The 17,567-nt window shown below is 46.6% G+C and overlaps 1 protein-coding gene and 1 long non-coding RNA gene across 2 annotated transcripts; one reads left to right on the top strand and one right to left on the bottom strand.

The window, feature by feature from the left end:
* Positions 1 to 960: 960 nt before the first annotated feature.
* On the bottom strand, positions 961 to 12,564 carry LOC137154017 (regulator of cell cycle RGCC-like). Its single transcript, XM_067549774.1, has 5 exons — positions 12,449 to 12,564; positions 7,547 to 7,702; positions 6,658 to 6,738; positions 4,527 to 4,589; positions 961 to 2,526 (listed from the first exon to the last, which is right to left on the bottom strand). Exons 1-5 carry the CDS (start codon positions 12,474 to 12,476, stop codon positions 2,519 to 2,521), a joined length of 336 nt encoding a protein of 111 aa, XP_067405875.1. The 5' UTR covers positions 12,477 to 12,564; the 3' UTR covers positions 961 to 2,518.
* Positions 12,565 to 12,717: 153 nt separating this feature from the next.
* LOC137154018 (uncharacterized) lies at positions 12,718 to 15,136 on the top strand. Its single transcript, XR_010920022.1, has 2 exons — positions 12,718 to 12,852; positions 14,327 to 15,136. It is a non-coding gene; the product is annotated as an uncharacterized lncRNA (long non-coding RNA).
* Positions 15,137 to 17,567: the final 2,431 nt, after the last annotated feature.

The following is a 17,567-nucleotide window of genomic DNA, read 5'->3' on the forward strand; positions in this document are numbered from 1 at the left end:
TCTCACTAGGAAAGTTCATAGGCTTGTAAACCAGCAGCTTTACTCTTGGGAATGAAGTTCCAGAAGGAATCTTGTAGAACATATGCAGAGCAGAGAGTAGCTCAAGTGCACAACACACATTTTTTTAGAAAGCTGATAAGGGCAGGACTCAGACAGCAACATAGATGCTGTCTGGGTTTAATAGCCACCGCATGCTATCTTGAACCACGCGCTCAGAGGTCAGGCTGCTTGCAAGCACTTGGGCTTGCCTGAGACGCCCAAGCCTGCTGCACACATGCAAGTAACTTTCTCTGGCTCATCAACACGAGTAACTCTGTGAACAGCACTTCCTCAAAGAGAATGGTTAGCCAGACACTAGCTGGGAACAACTCCCAGCAGGTGACATCAGTTTGGGGAGGATCAGAGACATCGTTTAAACCCCATGTGTGCACAAATTTTATAAGAAACATAACATTGTGATGTCATTTGATTGTTTTTTAGGGGGCTGTGTCTCAGGCAGCCTTTGCTGAAATGGCCCCAGATTTGGACAGCTAACACTTCCGAGTCCCAATGAAGCACAGTAATTTTCAAGACGATCTGACTCAATATGTAGTTTTTGGAGCAGTTAGGAGAAAGAAAAAAAAATTAACTATTCCACTCACCTCTCTGCTGTCATAAGGAATCTAGGGGCTGGAGGATGCAGTCATTACATATGAGCCATGCCCCAACTGAAGACCTTTTCAAGCCACCTTGTTACTTGGCTACTGCTATCTGAATACTGTGATATTTCTCAGGGTGACCCAAGGGCAAAACATACTCCATGTGGGAGAATCAACTACGCCCCAGCTCCAGTGACAGATCCTTTGTCCATGGGGTTAGGTGAAGCCCTATAGCTACAAGATTACTGGAGTACACAGCTCTGAGACTTCAGGAGTGGGAAAGCCCTGGGGCATCATTCACAAAGCAAATCCGCACTGACCAAAAGCTCCAAAAATCCTTTTATTCATAAAATACATGCATGTCTGTATAAAATTTTAGAATCATCCTTATATTACAATATTTACAACAGAATACAAGCATCCAAGGCAGAGGCACTCAGGGTCTTATCTGAAGACACCCATGAACAGCTGGAGACTTAGACAATGGTTTTTACTTCCTCATTGTTATTTAGGCTAGTGGTTTTCAACCTTTGTACATTTGCAGACCCCTAAAAAATTTCAAATGGAGGTGAGGAGCCCTTTGGAAATCTTAAGCATAGCCTGCGGACCCCACAGGTGAAAACCACTGATTTAGGTAATCACTATCATCTTGAACTTGAGACACCTCATTGCACAGATTGTCAGATAATTACTGAAGGCCAGATCAGAAGGGAATACTTTGGCATTGCTCTATGGAAGTCAATGGAGCTATGGCAATTTACAGCAACTGAAGATCTGGCACAGCATCATTATTAGAGTAATCTATTAGGCTTCAACAGCCTCCTTTGATCAATATGAATCAACACAAAATTAGGTGTCCTCAACTGCAAAGCTGTGACCCAAATCCAAAGCTGATGAACCTTCAGCTCCAGTGGTTTGTATAGCCCCATTTTACCTTCTAGGAGAGATCCAGACGGTTGGTATGGGTCTCTCTCCTCTTAAACTACAGTAGATGGCACTCAATTGCTAGCCTACCCCCCTTAAGCCCTTTCAGAAGGTTCCTACAGTACGAGTTGACTCTTAGCCGAGTTTAAAATGGAGCTGCCTGTGCCATTTGCAATGGTTGTAGGTGGCATTTACCAGCAGAGCTACCATGGTGCCAAGGAGAGCCTGGCCGTCTTAAAGTGCTGCAGGAGCAGTGAGATTCATTAAGAGCAAGAAGTACTGTCCACATGCCCAGGAAATACGGCACAATTTCTCACAAGCACCAGGAGCCAGAGAGGACCCTGATGGAGCTGTGAAATAAAGAGGCTTCACCCAGCTTTCTTTCTCATTACAGATGGGACTCTGGACTCCAATGACAGCGTATCTTGGCTCACAATTCCAGCATGTGGAATTCAGCTTAGAGCACAGGTGTCTCCTCCACCCCATCCCTTCCCATCAGAAATGGGGAGACTTAATACGTTGGGAAGAGGAGGAAGGAGAAGTGGTAGGGGTAACAGGTGGAAAAGTTTTGCCTTGAAAATAGAGAGCTTTTGTTGTTAGTAGCCCACCAGATGCAGAAGGCAACATGGCAAGGCCAGTATCTCAATGAACCTCAAGTCTCAGATTCCCCCACCCAGAGATGAATCAGTATTTGCTATTTTTGCTGATTGTCTGAAGAGGGACCATCAAATGAGATAGAAAGAGCCCAGCCAGGATGGATTTGCACTTGAAGTCTGTAGTTGTAGCTGGACAGTTACTCTGCAGATGGGAAGTGCCAGATCCTTGGCCCATTGGGTATGAATTTTATACCCTGCTCTTCCAAACAGAGCAGAACATGAAAGGATGGGGTGGAACAATGAGAAACATCTCTGATCTGCCATAACCTCTTCTCAGAACGCCAGGCCAGAGACAGCATCTCACATCTCTGCAAGACAAAAATACGTTGGTTAGGCCACTGAACTGAATCCTGATCAACAGCTGCTCCAGAGCCAGCCAATACAAGGCAATCCAAGCCTGGTTTTGCCAGGCTATGTGCATAGTGGTTAAAGCAAGAGACTGGGAATCAGGCCTCCTGGGTCTGGTTCCTGGCCCAGCTTGCAGTGACTTGAGGTAACAGCCAACATTTCAACAATGGACAACTGATTTTAGGTGCCCAACTTGTGACTTCTGTCTGGGGACATTCAGGGGTGCTGAACTACAAAGGAATTCCAGGGGAGTTCAGCCTCTCAGCTCTTCTCAAAAATGTCAGCCCCTAGCTGCCTTAAGTTGGGCACCAAAAAAAAAAAAAAAAAACTACGTTTGAAAGTTTGGACCTTAACTTGTGCCTCAGTTTCCCCATCTGTAAAAGCTGGAGACCAACCATCCTGAAAGGGGTGCTGGGAGGCTTTTATTAATGAGCATTTGCAAAGTGCTTGGAGAGGCCTGGGTGCCAGGTGCTGAGGAGGGCAGCGTTTTGTTATTGCTGCTTCTCTCCCAAGTGAGCGGTTGTGAACGGGAGAGGATTTGCTCTTGCAGCTTTTTACTCATTGTAGAGAAATGAGTCAGAGGCTGAGGTCAGTAGCCCTGCATAAGGGGGGCAGGAAAGGGCAAGAATTTTCCTGAGAGAAAACTGAAGCTAGAAACCGTCTCCCACCCATGCATGTAAAACCCCCTGGGTTTCATTAGCAGGAAGCAATGCAGCAGACAGACAGAGTTGCAGGGAAGATCTTTACTGAGCAGTGAGAGAGGCATGGAAGTCAGTATTTGTCCACTCGCAGCCCAGTCCTAGCTTGCACTCCTGAGCTCCTGCTACCACCACAGCTCATCCTACATTGGGACATTCACACTGGTTTGATTTTTCATTGCAGCCAGCTGCTTGAGTGAGGGGAAATACAGCCTGGGCCAGATCTCTCTGGGGGGTTTCCTGCCAGCGCCAACACAGTGAGAGACAGATCTAATCAGGAAGTGCTGTCATTTCCCGTCTCCTCTGCTTTGCTAGGTAGAGGCTCTCTTAGACTAGCGGGGTGCTGCAAGGAAGCAGCAGGAGTGCAGCGCTCTGGCGGCAGCATGCCAGAGTTCCCCGCACACACTGGGCTAATGTAGCCCTAGATGATGGAGGCTGTCGAATTTATCACCTGTGGCACTCCCAGCACCGCACCAATATTTGCCAGGCCCCCCCCAGCTGCTTCCCTCGGGGCAGGCCAGTATCACCCCCACTTCATAAATGGGAAATGGGGGCACAGAGAGGGGAAACGAGACACACACCCAAGGTCACCCAGCAACTTAGAGGAAGAGACTAGAATAGAACCCAACGGTGAAATCTTGGCTCCACTGAGGCCAGCAGAGTTCTGCCACGGACTTGAACGAGCCAGGATTTCACCCTCCAGCTCCACATTCCACTAGTGTTTAATGCTGGTGTTTTTAACAAGCCCAAGGGAGTTAGGTGCCCAGCTTTATGTATTCCATGGGAGTGGAGTGGCACTATGGGATTTGGGCACCTAACTCCCATTGCAAATCCCACCTGTAAACACTAGATGATGTTCCCAGCCATGGCTGTCTTGTGCCAGACTAACCCAGGATGATACACTGCAGCCTAGACCTCCCCCGCCCCCCGGTCCAGCCCCGGGGCTCTACAACCCTGGTTGCAGCGGGCCAGTGTTCACACCTGCAAGGTTCCCATGCTGGCTGTCAAGGTGCCCTTCCCAATATTAGGGAAGAGCAGGATGCAGCCGCCTCAGGACAGGAGGAACTACTGCAAGGGACTGCACAGCGTGGGGAACAGGGAGAGGCGTGATCAGGCACATCCATGCCTAGGGACATATCGCCTGCCAGGGTCAGTCGCCATAGTTCTGTTGGCTTCAGGGGAGCTGCTCTGATTGGCGCCAGTGGAGGATCTAGCTTGCAGCTTTCGCTGCATCGCTGCCATGTTTAAGGCTCCGTACATACCCTCTAGCACTTTATCCAGATCCGCAATGAACTCCTCCAGCTCCTGTGTGTCTCCGAGCTTAGCTGACAGATAAAAAGATACATGGTCAGATGCTTAGCATGCCACACATGTCCCAGTACAGGTTATAAAAGGGATCCTGCCCTCCAGCTTCTTCTGCCCAGCACGGCTCAGGCCATGCTACTTATTACTGCTGTCATAACATCATCCATTTGCCTGTCTTGTCACAAGGACTTGGAACACTTTGGAGGTAGTTTATATAATCATCTTAGGCTAGGCCTATACTATGAGCTGGGGTGGGATTCCCCTGCTGGCGTACATATGCTGGCATTCGTTCCACGTGGCTGTGACATTGTAGGCATGGAAGCACGGGTAGCTGCAACAGGGGCGGCTGCGCTGTGCCAAGTACATACCCACTGGTTTAAGGTGGGTTTTCACTCAGCACGGCTCAGCCATGGCTGAGCCTCGGTTACTATATGTGCTATGTTGTTATTTATACCTGTGCTAGCTCTCCCGGAGCTAGGGCAAGTATGTGTACATAAGCCGGGGAAACGACACCCCTAGCTCATAGTGTAGACGTAGCCTTAAAGTGAAATCTATGGCTCTGACATAACTCAGCACAAACACTGGGTGGCGTAGTATTGCTGATGGCTAGTTTGTGGAGTGTAAATGATTGGCTCTACTTGGTATTATGGCCCAGGTTCTTGGGAATGCCTTAAACCAAAGCAGTGAGACCGGACAGTAGGGTGTATGTACTGTGACCTTCACCGATCACATTGACTCTGCATGAGCAACCACACCCTGAGAGATTAGTAAATGCTGTATGTCTTCACTGAGCGCAGCAAATTCACCGCTGTCAGATCGATTTATCCAGATCGACTGAGCAGCAGTGAAGACCTGCTCAATCAATCTGGAAGTCAATTCAATAAAACCACCTCCAAAAAGAGAGTAGCATTTCCCGCCAGCGCAGCGTAGTGGAGATGGCGCACAGGACAGAATTTAGGAAGTCGACGTAAGTTACACAAGCTACTCTACGTACCCTGCGTAATTCTCGTCAACTGCTGCTGAATTTGCCGGTAAGTATAGACCAGGCCTCAGAGTCTTGCACTGTACACACTGGTCTTAGGGCAAAATCTGGGATGGAATTTTCTGGGGATATTGTTTTTCTTGATTGTTCCAAAGTCCTGCCTAGGAATCTAAGAGCCTGAGGAGTGATGGTGCTGTTTGAAGGACACTACCCATGGGACAGCATCAGACATGAAGGCCATTGTCCCTTTCTTGCGAAGTGGAAGTGTGTGTAAGGGATTCTCCCTGATCTCCAAATCCTCATACAGATTTCAGTCTCATTTCTACAGGGGACACAGGACGGTAGAGGTAGCTTTGTCAGTGTGCAACTATCAGCCTTTATCCCCTTTAGCACAACCAATTCAGCCACTGAACCCAGAGAATGTGCTTTTGTGGTTTAGGATGGTCCAAAGGGATGTCCCCTGGACTGATGGGATGAAGTTAAGCAAAGGAAAATTCAAGTTGATTATTAGGAGAAACTGACAGATGGGAAGCAAAAGCCCCCTTCTCTTCTTACCCCCAGTGGGGTGAATCAGGAGTGATGCCACAGAAGTCACTGGCAGTCTATTGATGTAGAAGGAAAATCAGGGCTAAAGACCTGAGTATTGTTCTTGTTCCTGCACCATCCTGTGCCATGCCAGGCACAGCTTGTGAGATCACCCTCTGCTGAGCCCTCTGTCAGCGCCAGGGCTGGATAACCCTGTCAGTAACAAGGTTCTGGGCTGGGATCCATGAGCTCTGAATGGGACCATCGGTTCTGATTCCAGCCTGGATCAGAATCATCATAGCTTCATGCACATTCTGTGATCCATAGGAAGGGGCTTTACTCTCCATTCCTCACACAATACAGAACACAGCTCCTCTAGCCAGGATTCCCGCATAAAAGTGTGGATAAGGTGCAGTTACTGACCTGAATGCATGTTACCTTTAATTCACAATGTCTCTAGGGCCACTGCTAATGGAGTGAGCCCAGCTCCAGGATACCTCTACCCTGAGGACTCTTTAAATAGGATTCCCCTTGGCACCCCTTGAAGAGGCCTTGCTGATGAAGATCTGTCCTGGTCTTACCTTTTGCATGAGCAACACTGGCCGACGTGTTGAGATCTTCCTCACTGGAGTTTAAACTGCTCCCAGGAGATGTGCTGGTACCTGCAGGGAGAACAAGATCAGTTACTGCACCAAGGCATCACCCAGCTCCAAGGACCACAGGTGCATTATAAATAGGCCAGCAGTGGACAGGGACCAACATACTGCATCTAATAGGTTTTCCAAGTCTAGCTGCTGAGTCCCACTTTCTGCCAGCTGAGCTGCTGAACTGAACCACTCTTGCTACAAGTCCCAGCTGCGAAAGGGAACAAGGCTCTTGTACCAGCCCAACGGAGGCCAAATTCAACTTAATGGCATCCCCTGCAGTCTAGGCATGACAGTGGAACACAGTGGTCTGCAACTTCAGTGGGACTATCACAGGCACATGGGGCAGAGAAAGATCAAAGAGGTGGGTTCTGGCCCAAGACCCTGGTATGTTATGCAGCAGTGAAGCAGTTAACCCAGCAGTTTTAATCCCCTTTAGCATAGGCGATATGATGCAGAGGCTGACAGATCCTTGACTTTAAAGATGCAGCTGTCAGGCAAACAGACATCTGAGCACCTGCGGGTAAGCACAGATGCTACCTAGCAAAGCCCTAGAGGGAAGGGACCCCTGAATGCATGGATGAGATGGAGATGCTCAAAGACTGAACTACCTGGAAGTTGAATCACTAAACAAACCAAAGGTGCATCCACAGACAGTTGGAGAGGCAGCCATGTGCAAGGGATCTCTAGCAGGATAGCAAGCAGTTGGGTGGGGATGGAGGAGGCAGACAAGTTCCACTTGCCCCTCCTAATGGGGTTTCCCCAGTGTTGCAACACCCCCTCCCTGACTTGTTTTATTCTGAACTGACAGTCCCCCCAAACTCACTTTCTAGCTCATCGATGCCGCTGTCATAGACACTGGGAAGGGTCCTTCTCTTCAGCTCCTCCAGGTGCTGCTCATACTGACAAACCTCGCCCTTGTCAAAGTCTTCGATCACCTCGTCAAACTCCCTCAGGAGGTCACTGAGGTCGTCTGGTAGTGCTGAAAAGTTAACAGATCATCCCAGTGAGTCATTTGGAGTGTATTTGACCTCCCTTTCCCCATTTGGAGATGACTATCAAAAGGAGAGGGAAATTATGGGGCAAAAGAAGAAACAGGTTTGCTGTGAAGCTTGGAAATCAGGTGACATGGGGAGAAGAGAGAAGCAGGGAAGTTGTCCTGGGTGGTAGGAGCTGCATGGAAGAAGGTCCTCACACCAATAGTGGCCAGATTTTGTGGGAAAGAAAACTGGGAATTTGATGCACAGAAGGGAGAGGACAGACTAGGGACCTAAGGTCAGTAGAGTTACCCCAGGTAGAAACTCTGGGTCTGAGTAGGAGGGAGCAATTCAAGACGGACTAGAAAAGCAACGCTGAAGTGATCAGCAGAGCTGAAGAGCGCTCCCAAAGGATGGCACCTTTAAACACATACATAATGGAACATAGGAGGAGCTGCTGCCTGGCAGTGCCTCTATCTATCCCTCCTCCCACCCCCTGCATTCTCGGCCACACGCTCCCCACAGTCAATCATAATGATGCTCTCACCATCATGGGCGAATGTGTCAGATATGACCATCAACCCCTTGCTCTCAGCTGTGACTGAATGGCCCACATGTCCTAATCAGCCATGACTGTACAGCCATTCATTTGCAGCGTGTCCGGAGGACGCAAGGGCTCTGTCTGCAGAATGGTTGAAACCGTGTCAGCAACAGTGAGGAAACAGTTGTGCAGCACAGAGGGTCTGAGTCAGAGGCACTGGGCCTGATTCTGATCTCACTTACTGCTTTACCCCAGTGTAATGCCAGCGATTTCAATAGTTACTCCCAGTTTACACCAACATGAGATCAGAATCAGATCGTGCCAGTTCACTGGATTCCTCCGTGTGGTTTTTAATGGGCATGGGAGAGGGGCGGGGGAACCAAGGGAGGTAAATTTGTAGAGGAAACTTTGTCAGTATTTGAAAGGACCTCCGTATTTACTCCTGGCAAGCTGAGTGAGTTTCTCGGACCAGTCCTCCAGCAATGTGCAAATCATGCAATATAGATATAATTGGCAGTCTCCTCTATAATTTGACGTCCTTGTTTTGAGACTATGAGCTGGAACTCTAAGCTTCGGCAATTTTGTAAGGGAAAAAACAACATCTCAAATGCAGTATTGAGTGTGGGGAGAGCTGTGTGGTCATCCCTTCTTAGGGACAGAGCAGCAGACGTACTTCAGGAGATGTCTGAGCAGACCCCAGGCTACCAGCTGCAGGAATGGGACAAGTAACTCTTCCCCATCCCTCTCAGAACTTCTTCACCCTCACACCACCCACCTGCAAGGCCCTCTGCTGGGGGCACCAGCCTTCTGGCTAAGGAGGGCTATAGGAAAGCCAGCAATGCTGCTCCTTAGCTGGCTAGAAGGGTTGCTGATGGATGGTGCAAGGTACTTCTTCCCCCTTGTGGGATGAGCATGTTGCTTCTGCAGCTCCACCAGTAAGAATGGGCCAAATGCAGCTGGGAGCAAATAAGAGCTGCTTCCATTGACTTCAATGGACATCCCACCAGTTGGTGCATCAGTACTTATGGCTTGTGTCCAATCTGTAACTGACCACCAATCATACCGCCATTGACTTTGGCCCAATTGGCCAAACTCCTTTCCACTGTAACTCTACTGCCTTCAGGAGAGTTACAGCAGGGAGGAATCTGACCCACTATCATTTCCCCCCCACGCAGCTGGCCTTGAGAAACTTACACAGAACACAGTGCAAAAAAACTGAGTGCAATAAAGAAGCAACATTAGACTTGCGGGAAGCAGAGCTGTGTGGATGCACCACAGGAACGCAAGAGAGGCCACTCTAACACATTTAGCAAGCACCACTCTACACTACATAAGAGCTGGATTCTGCTCTCCCTGGGAGCAGGGTAAGTCAGGAGTACCTGCACGGTGAAGATGGTGTGTGAGTAGAAACAGGCATGTTATCTGGGTCTCTCTAGCCATCTAGATCTGTATATGAGCCCATCACCCTAGTAGCTAGGTGGCTTACAAACATTAAGAGGCCAGATCTTCACTTCTGTAAACCTGTGTAGCTAACGGTCCAAGGGAATTGTCCTTACAACACCCCCATGACAGCATTGACACCCCCATTTTACATATGGGGAACTGAGGCACAGAGAGACCAAGTGACTTCTCAGAGGTCCCACAGGAAGCTTGTGGAAGAGTCTGGAACAGAAATGAGATCTCCCAAATCCCAGGTCAGTGCCTTGCCCACAAAGCCATCCTGCCTCATCATTTCCCTCCAAAAGAAGCTAATTATCTCTAGAAAGATTGTAATTGTGGTTTGGATCACATCAGCAGCACACAGGGCATTTTGCAGAGAGTGTTTAAAATAAGATCTTAGCTTCAAAGGGTTTACACTATAAACATTTTCTCTGTGATCTCAGAAAGACTATTGAAATCTTATTGTTTACATGCGCTCCCTCCTCAATACACAATAGAATGTGTTTAGGGGACCCAAAGGTTGTGACGCAAGCCAACTTGAGCAAGGAAAAGCTTGTCATGATTAGGTTTTGTATGGCATGCACTCATGAATGAGTTGGAGACCACCTGCAATATCCCATCAAGATTGGGACAAGTTCAAGATGGAAAGCCATCTTGCTCCTTTATCTTTCAATCTTCTTCCTTTGCTGGCTTCAATCACATCCTTAGCATCACATAAGAGACTATTGTTTGTTGCTCATTTCCTCAGCGGTTTTCTTGTTAGTAGACTTTAAAAAAAAAAAAAAAAAGTGAAAAAACCCCTTCTGAACTGTATGAGAACTGACATAAACCAGAATGGATCTTAGCTAGCTAGCTATTGGGATCCATAAACTTGGTTCTGATCTCATTTATGCTGGTGTAACTCAGGTTTAATTCCACTGAGTTACTCTGGGTTTATTATAGCTGGGATCCAGCCCTATCTTTGTAAATTCATTGGGTATTTATTTAGGGTACCACTCTTAGAGGGAGATCTCATCAGTCACCCACAAATAACAGTTTTCAGAAAGAGACCAGAAAATGCTCCTGCCTTGCATTGCATTTACAGCTTAAAATTAAAAGTCACATAAAACACAAGCACAGACAAGATCATTGAGACTGTAATGAAGCCAGACTTGTGTGGGTGTGCACCAGCATGTGCATATGAGTGACAGATATAACGGTTACTGTCCCAGTCCCATATCAAGAATGAGCGTAAGGGTACGCAGGTTATCTGCAGATGGCAGGAAACATACATGATGCAACTTCTATAGACTGGCAACTGTTTTATAGTTACAGAGATTGGCACTAGGAGGTAGGATTGTGCTACAAGAACGCCTTCTGAGTGACATATCTTGGCTCTCTGACTGTCCCTAATAAATAACTACTTGTTTTGTGGTTCTTACCAGAATTTAGAGTGGAGAAAAACTTTAAAATATTTCCCTCGTCTTCAGTAAAGCAGTCTACTTTTTCCCTTCCATTATAGAACATTTATTTACTCATCTGGGCAGAAATACTGTCCAAATTCATTTCCCGGGGAGAAAGCTGCTGAAAAGAAGTTGTTGCTTGGAATAGTTAATGGCTGTTAAACAGTTTGTTTACAGGATTGCCATTCCAGGAGGGTTTTTTTCCCCACAACCTTGGAAGGAATCAAGGTTAACTCTGGAGGTAGGTGACTTGCCTGCCCACGAGAGAGGAAATGCCCACGAGAGAGGTGCAATGCTGCAGCCACTCCTTTATACCCTTTAGGTCTGGGAGCTGAACTGACCTGTATACGATCAAGTGCGGGGGAAGGCGGGGGGATTTTTATCAGAACGTGGTTGTGTATGGATACTGCTCCCTGCATGCAGGGACACAAATCCACAGAAGCCACACACTCAGTGCTATAACCCATCCCTTAACATGCATCAGAAGGAGGAAGAAGTATAACACACAGTCCAATCCTGGAACGCTTACTCCATTGAAGTTAGTGCAATGAGCAGAGGATCAGGGCCCAGAATTCTATCCAAATGGTAAAAAGAGTTCCACATAGAAGTTTGTTCTTAAGAAATGTTGAGCCACAAACAAAGTAAATAGACATACAATATGATAAACATCTTTCCCTCTTTCATATGAATGAAGAGACGAAAGAGCAAGCTCACTGTAATTGGTTTAAAAATAAAGCAGCAGGTATCTGGCATTTTTCCTTTGATTAAGTTTTAGGTTAAGGACAAAACATCAAAAATACACACAACATATTGGATTTTTTTAAAAAGGATATGGAAATAATTCTTTTCATCTGGATTGTTTTCTTGAAAGCCATTTTTCAGTTATTTAACACCATTTATGATGACACTTTATTTTGATTTTAAAAAATCTCTGGCAACAAGTTATATTGAGTGAAGAGAAGTTTTATAAAGGAGAGCGAGGGCAGGGTTTTTAAAAATACAAACACACGAAACAATTATTTCTCCCCATTAAGAAGATCAGAAGTAATGATGCAGCGAATTCACAATACAGCATTCATACCCGTGCGCCAACCTCTTGGATATTATCCCCTTTTTAAAGTTGGATTTTCTAAGGATGATGTGCAAGGTTAAAAATACAAAAACTCTGTGAAGTTTTTAACAAAACAGCCAGGAAAGATCTATCCGAGTTGATTTGAATTTTCAAATACATTAATGAATAGAAACTCATTTGCATTTTAATAATCGAATATAATTGTAATAACTTACATAGGAGGGAGGAAGTTAATACAGAAGGAGGCAGCACTAACCTGCATAGTTCGTGTTCTCTGTGGCCATGATCAGCTGGAAAAAGTCTCGTCTCTGGTGAGAAAGAGAATAATAGGTCACGATATGAAACTGACTGAATTCTAAACGCTACTTTCACAGGCGCGGCAAGTTTTGTGCCTTCGGCCACGCCCCCACCTTCGCTATAAACCAATCAGAGGGGCCCCGCCTAGCAAATCCCAGCCTCCTGCCACCACGAAGCGGCGGCTGAAAGGGGTTTTCTGTGAATGGAATGGAATGACAGAACGTTCGTACCGGAAAGAATGCTGTGTCCGGCTGAGAAACTATCCACGGCATCGAGAGATCGCTCAGGATCCATCCTGCCGCCGGGGCCAGTGCAGGGCACTGGGAATGTTATAGACCGAAAGCCTAAGAGTGTTTAACCACGGTGTGTCTGCGGGAATTGGCAGAAGAGAATAAGGTCTTGGTGGGGTTGGGTGTGGCAGAAAGGATGAAAGCCTTGGTGACTCGATAGTGGAGGTTGGGGGGTGTTTGCGGAGAGGAATGAAATCAGGGGTATGTGTCTGGATGTAATAAAAGTCTTGGTGAGGCAGGGTGTGTCGGGGTGTATTAGGGAGAAGGCAGAGCCTTTGAGTGGCGGTGATTCGCAGGGTATTTAGACAGAGCGAGGATGAAGCCTTTAAGAGAGGGGAGGGGGAAAGGAAAGGGAAAGATGTCTAGGACTGTTTGCAAGGGATGAGAGAATAAAACGTGTGTATGCACGCAACAGAGAAAGAGTCTGTTGTCAGGGCGCTAGCAGAGGAAAAGGATAACCCCCTTAAATGGTATCTGGAGGCATCTGAGGACAGGAGCTGGAGGGCGGGTCCTCTTCAGCATCACACAGGGTGGATAGATCTTGAAAATCACCAAAAATGTGTTAATAATTTATGGACAGCCTCATAACATCCTTGTAGGTGTTGAGAGCCCTTGTATACAAGGCTAAAAGTTTTCTGGGGCAGAAGTGATTTAGCATTATTCGGGGGAGCTGGACTCCACCAGTCAATAAAATCAGGGTGCCTTCTTTCTTCTTCTCCAAGACTCCAATTAACAATGTCAAAAACAAACCCAAAAGCAAAATAATTTTACCAACGATCTGAGTTTAACATGCTTACTTTGTTACGTTTCATGGTTCCAGTAGTTTTTACTTCTACCAGTAAATCCCAAATTGTGTTTGAAAACACTGGGTTCTGGGAATTAAGACACAAATCACAGTATTTAGTATAATTTATAATCTGATTACATGAGCTGTAAATACTGCTGGTACAATGCAATGTATTTCCTCTAAGTAGATCAGACTAAAAAATTCAGGACAAGCCGGGGGGAGGGTGCAAAGAAAAACAAAAGAGTTAATTTGAAACTTGTCATGAATGTCACCTAGGACTAAGAGCCTGGCTTGGTCTGGAAAAAAGGAGCTTGCATTTTAAAATGACTAGTGCTTTGGGGTACCTCGATTTTTAAGGTGTCCCGTCTGAGCACCATAAATTAGGCTGATTTTCAGAAGGCAAGTGCCCAGTACTAGCTGAAAATCAGGCACTTAAAAGTCCTTCCAATTGGACACCCAAAAACCTCTAGCCATTTTTTAAAATATAGGCCCTGGTTTGTATTTAGCAAAGTCCAGAAAGTCTGAAACTCACACACTATGGGTTTATCTACATGGGGAAGCTACTGTGAAATAAACAAGTGTGTGACTTTAAAGAGCAGTAACTTTTCCACATACCAGCTATACCAGGCTATTTCCCTATATAGATGAGTCCTTAGCATAAATGGTGGAACATGTCCTTAAATCTACCCCCTCCTGCAGTTGGCTTGAAACTCATAAGATTTAAAAAAACAAACAACTCTTTGCTTCTTTTTCCTTCTAGCTTTGAGTCTTTATTGTGCTGCTGGCTTGGGGCTTTTGCAGTTCCTGACTGTTATTTTGCTGTACAGCCTCACAGCTGCCTTCACACAGCTCTTTGGCACCCATCTGGAGAGACAAGTCCATCTCACCCAGGGATGGAGAAGATGAGTTCGAGTTAGTCCTACGGGCTCAGTCAGAAGAGCTGTTATAGCAATTCAGTCCCCTCCATGTTGTGTGCAATGCAGGTCCTAGTGGATTGTGAGACATTGACAATACAGAATGCACCTTGATTGGCAATCTCAGCAGAGAGGCCAAGGATGGACTGGGCCATGGAGACCGAACTCCTGTCTCAGATCAACAGACCCTGCCCACCTCCACATCGCTGCTTAGGCACCTTGGTGTGGAGGCAGCTTGTCTATCCACTGACCTGTTTGGTGTTTGAACTGCAGCGGTGTCTACAATGTGCTGCCCACCAAACCTACAGTGGGGGGAGACAAAAGATCACACAAAGGAGATGGAAATGAGATTGAGATACAACATACAGCAGAGGTTCAGGGGGATAATTGGCATGTGTGGTGACTGGCACAGGGGCCTGGACCAGCCAAGTGGCATGCAGGCTAGCAGAGGGGCCGACCGAGTGGCATGTGTGATGACTGGCACAAGGGCCTGGGGCCAGTCAAGTGTCATGCAGACTGGCAGAGGGGTGGGCGAGTGGCATGTGTGGTGACTGGCCCCCATACTTAACTTCTTGATATGAAGAAAACATTTTAAAAAAAGTTAAAAATGGAGAAAGAAAAATCATCCACACTAGGCTGCAACATGAGAGTTCTGAGTGGGGCAGTGACTTGCATAGATGGGCCTTGGGAGAGACAAAGCTTTCCACCTGGGATTCTCATTGTGTGACCCATGACAGCCCAGAAGCCCGGCTGTGTGTGCGCTTTAAACAGGGATCAGAGGCTCCACTGGCACTGGCAATCTGCTCCACCATACCCTAGTAAATGTCATCCCTCAATGGATGCGTGGCATATGAAATCCTGACTGCAGAAGCTGTTTTATGAAGATGCAGGAACAAAATGAAAGGGGTTGTTTGCATCCTTTGCAAGCCTATTAATTGTAACTTTTCATTTGGAAGGATCCCAAACCGATTTACATGCTGGATATGTAGCAATCACTCACTCAGCTCGTAAATGCAGCAACCTCTGGGGTGGAATGCAGCAGCCATACTGTGCCAGCAGCACTATGCAGCTGTTTTCAAGATGGAAAGTGAAGAATTACATCTCTGATTGAAATGACATGGGGATGTCCACGGAATTTAGTTCCCTGAGATAGAATCGGGGTGAATGCCTCTGTCCCACTGATGAGGTCAGAGTCTTAGTTGTATATCTCATCTGAAAGACAGATGTGAGTTATTGCCTCTTTGCCAGTTTGGGTCTGTTTCATGGAATCCTAGCAGCTCAACTGTTATTTTTGAGGGAAGCAGCCTTTCCTTCAAGGCAAGACAAGCTCTCCAGAGCATTCACATGCTCATAGCAAGGCCTACATACACAGATTGCTTCATTAAATCTTTAACTCACACCCCTCCTGAGCACTGCTGGATGCTCCACGTGGGCGCTGCTTGCTCCTGTGCCAGATGCAAAAACAAAACATCCTGGATGTAGTTTGGATTGTGGAAAACTTCAACCTGCAGCATGACCTGACAACATCGTGGTATCAAGCTGTTTTAGACTCTAACACAAGGTGACAACACAACAACATTGCCTTCCTTTGTCTTGAATGAAATTCTTAACTCCCTGAATATTGAATGGCCTCACCCAACTATCTGTCCAACTCTGACCCCCTGTGGCAGGTGGAGTGCATGACTCCTCTTTGCAACACTTGCGTTTTCTCCAGAGCTCTGGTTGAGGAAAATAGAGAGAGCAGGTGCCATTCTCCCCGAAACACACAGGTTTCCCGGTTCAACATGAAGTGTCACTGAACAATTCCAGTCTCATCCTGCTTTGCCTGAAGTGTCCACATTTCACCTCTGTGGGTTGGGATATTAAAGCACCACAACCGAGCCACTAGACTAAATTCGCTGTAAGTGGAGACATGCCATTGATTCCAATGGAGTTTAGCTCAGTTACACCAGCAGAGGATTTGGCTCCCCTATATTTAGAGGAGAGTTGTCCATCCCACTTCAAACCCTTATTTTCAGCTGGATTGATGGATTTAACTTTGGGCTGAATGGGCCAAGTCTAAAGACAAATGGAAATGAGGAAAAGATGTCCATTTCATTTGGTTTTCACATGGCTGGGTGTAGGCTGGAGTGTATGTGGGATGTTTTTAGTCTTGTTCCTCAGTGACAAAAAGGGTTAATTCATCACTGCTAAGAGTACATGTGATGGGCTCTTAGAGGCACCATCTCTCAGAGCAGACATTGCACCAAGTTCCTGTATAGTGCATGATTAGCCAGTGTCAGTTAGATTCCCCATGGCTCTGAGAAGAGAGCCAGAGTTAACCCTAGAATACTAGGAACTCTCTCACTAACAAGGATTCAAGGTCTAAAGCCATGTGGAAGACATGGCTGAACCTGGGCTGGTGGCCACATTTGCCTGATCAATGGTTGTGCTCTCAGCACGTAGCTCATTACTGTTTAAAGAGCTTTTGGGAGACCACGGGTATGATACGCAAAACCTATTATAGAAGCCGAACAAAGAGCTCCCATTAAGAAACGGGATTAGAACAGGCTCAGAGGTGGATTATGAAATCAGTTCTAGATGCTCAAAGCACATGCCCTTAACCCGCTTTTGTATCAACTGCCTATGGACATTGCTAACAGCGTATAGCATAGCCCCTCAGAAAAGGCTGCATACACCAATACTGAAAGAGTGCTATGCCCTTTCCAGGCAATTATGGGACCACAATGATCTCCCTTCCATACTCCAGACCAGGATGTTAAAATAACCAAAGAAGAATGAAGAATCCATCCTGGGTTTTACACCAGACCCAGTGCATTCTGGGACAGGACACTTTGGGAGGGATTAGTTAATTTCACATAAGTAATTGGTGATAAACTAGCTTGTTCTTTAACACAGAATCATAGTGTATGAAGGAAAGGCTCCCTGTGCCTTCCCGAGCTTAGCACCACATACAATCCATTCTTAGGATGGTTTCATTTTTAGTGGACTGTTTCAAGGTCTATACATGAAACTATACAAGGCGGCACACTAACATTTTCAGGGGTAACCTTTGCCAGTGCAAGCCCTGGTCTCTGAACCCTCTCT

This window comes from Emydura macquarii, unplaced genomic scaffold, assembly GCF_026122565.2.
Source record: "Emydura macquarii macquarii isolate MOO-44397 ecotype Brisbane River unplaced genomic scaffold, CSIRO-AGI_Emac_v2 contig_1253, whole genome shotgun sequence".
Lineage (NCBI taxonomy): Eukaryota > Metazoa > Chordata > Testudines > Chelidae > Emydura > Emydura macquarii.

Bases quoted from the DNA above. Each gene is read 5' to 3' on its own strand.
- LOC137154017 (XM_067549774.1), bottom strand. From the start codon at position 12,476: ATGGCCACAGAGAACACGAACTATGCAG. The intron at 7,703-12,448 runs GTTAGTGCTGCC...TTAACTTTTCAG, and splicing joins AGAGAACACGAACTATGCAG to CACTACCAGACGACCTCAGT. The intron at 4,590-6,657 runs GTAAGACCAGGA...TTTATCTGTCAG, and splicing joins CAGTGTTGCTCATGCAAAAG to CTAAGCTCGGAGACACACAG.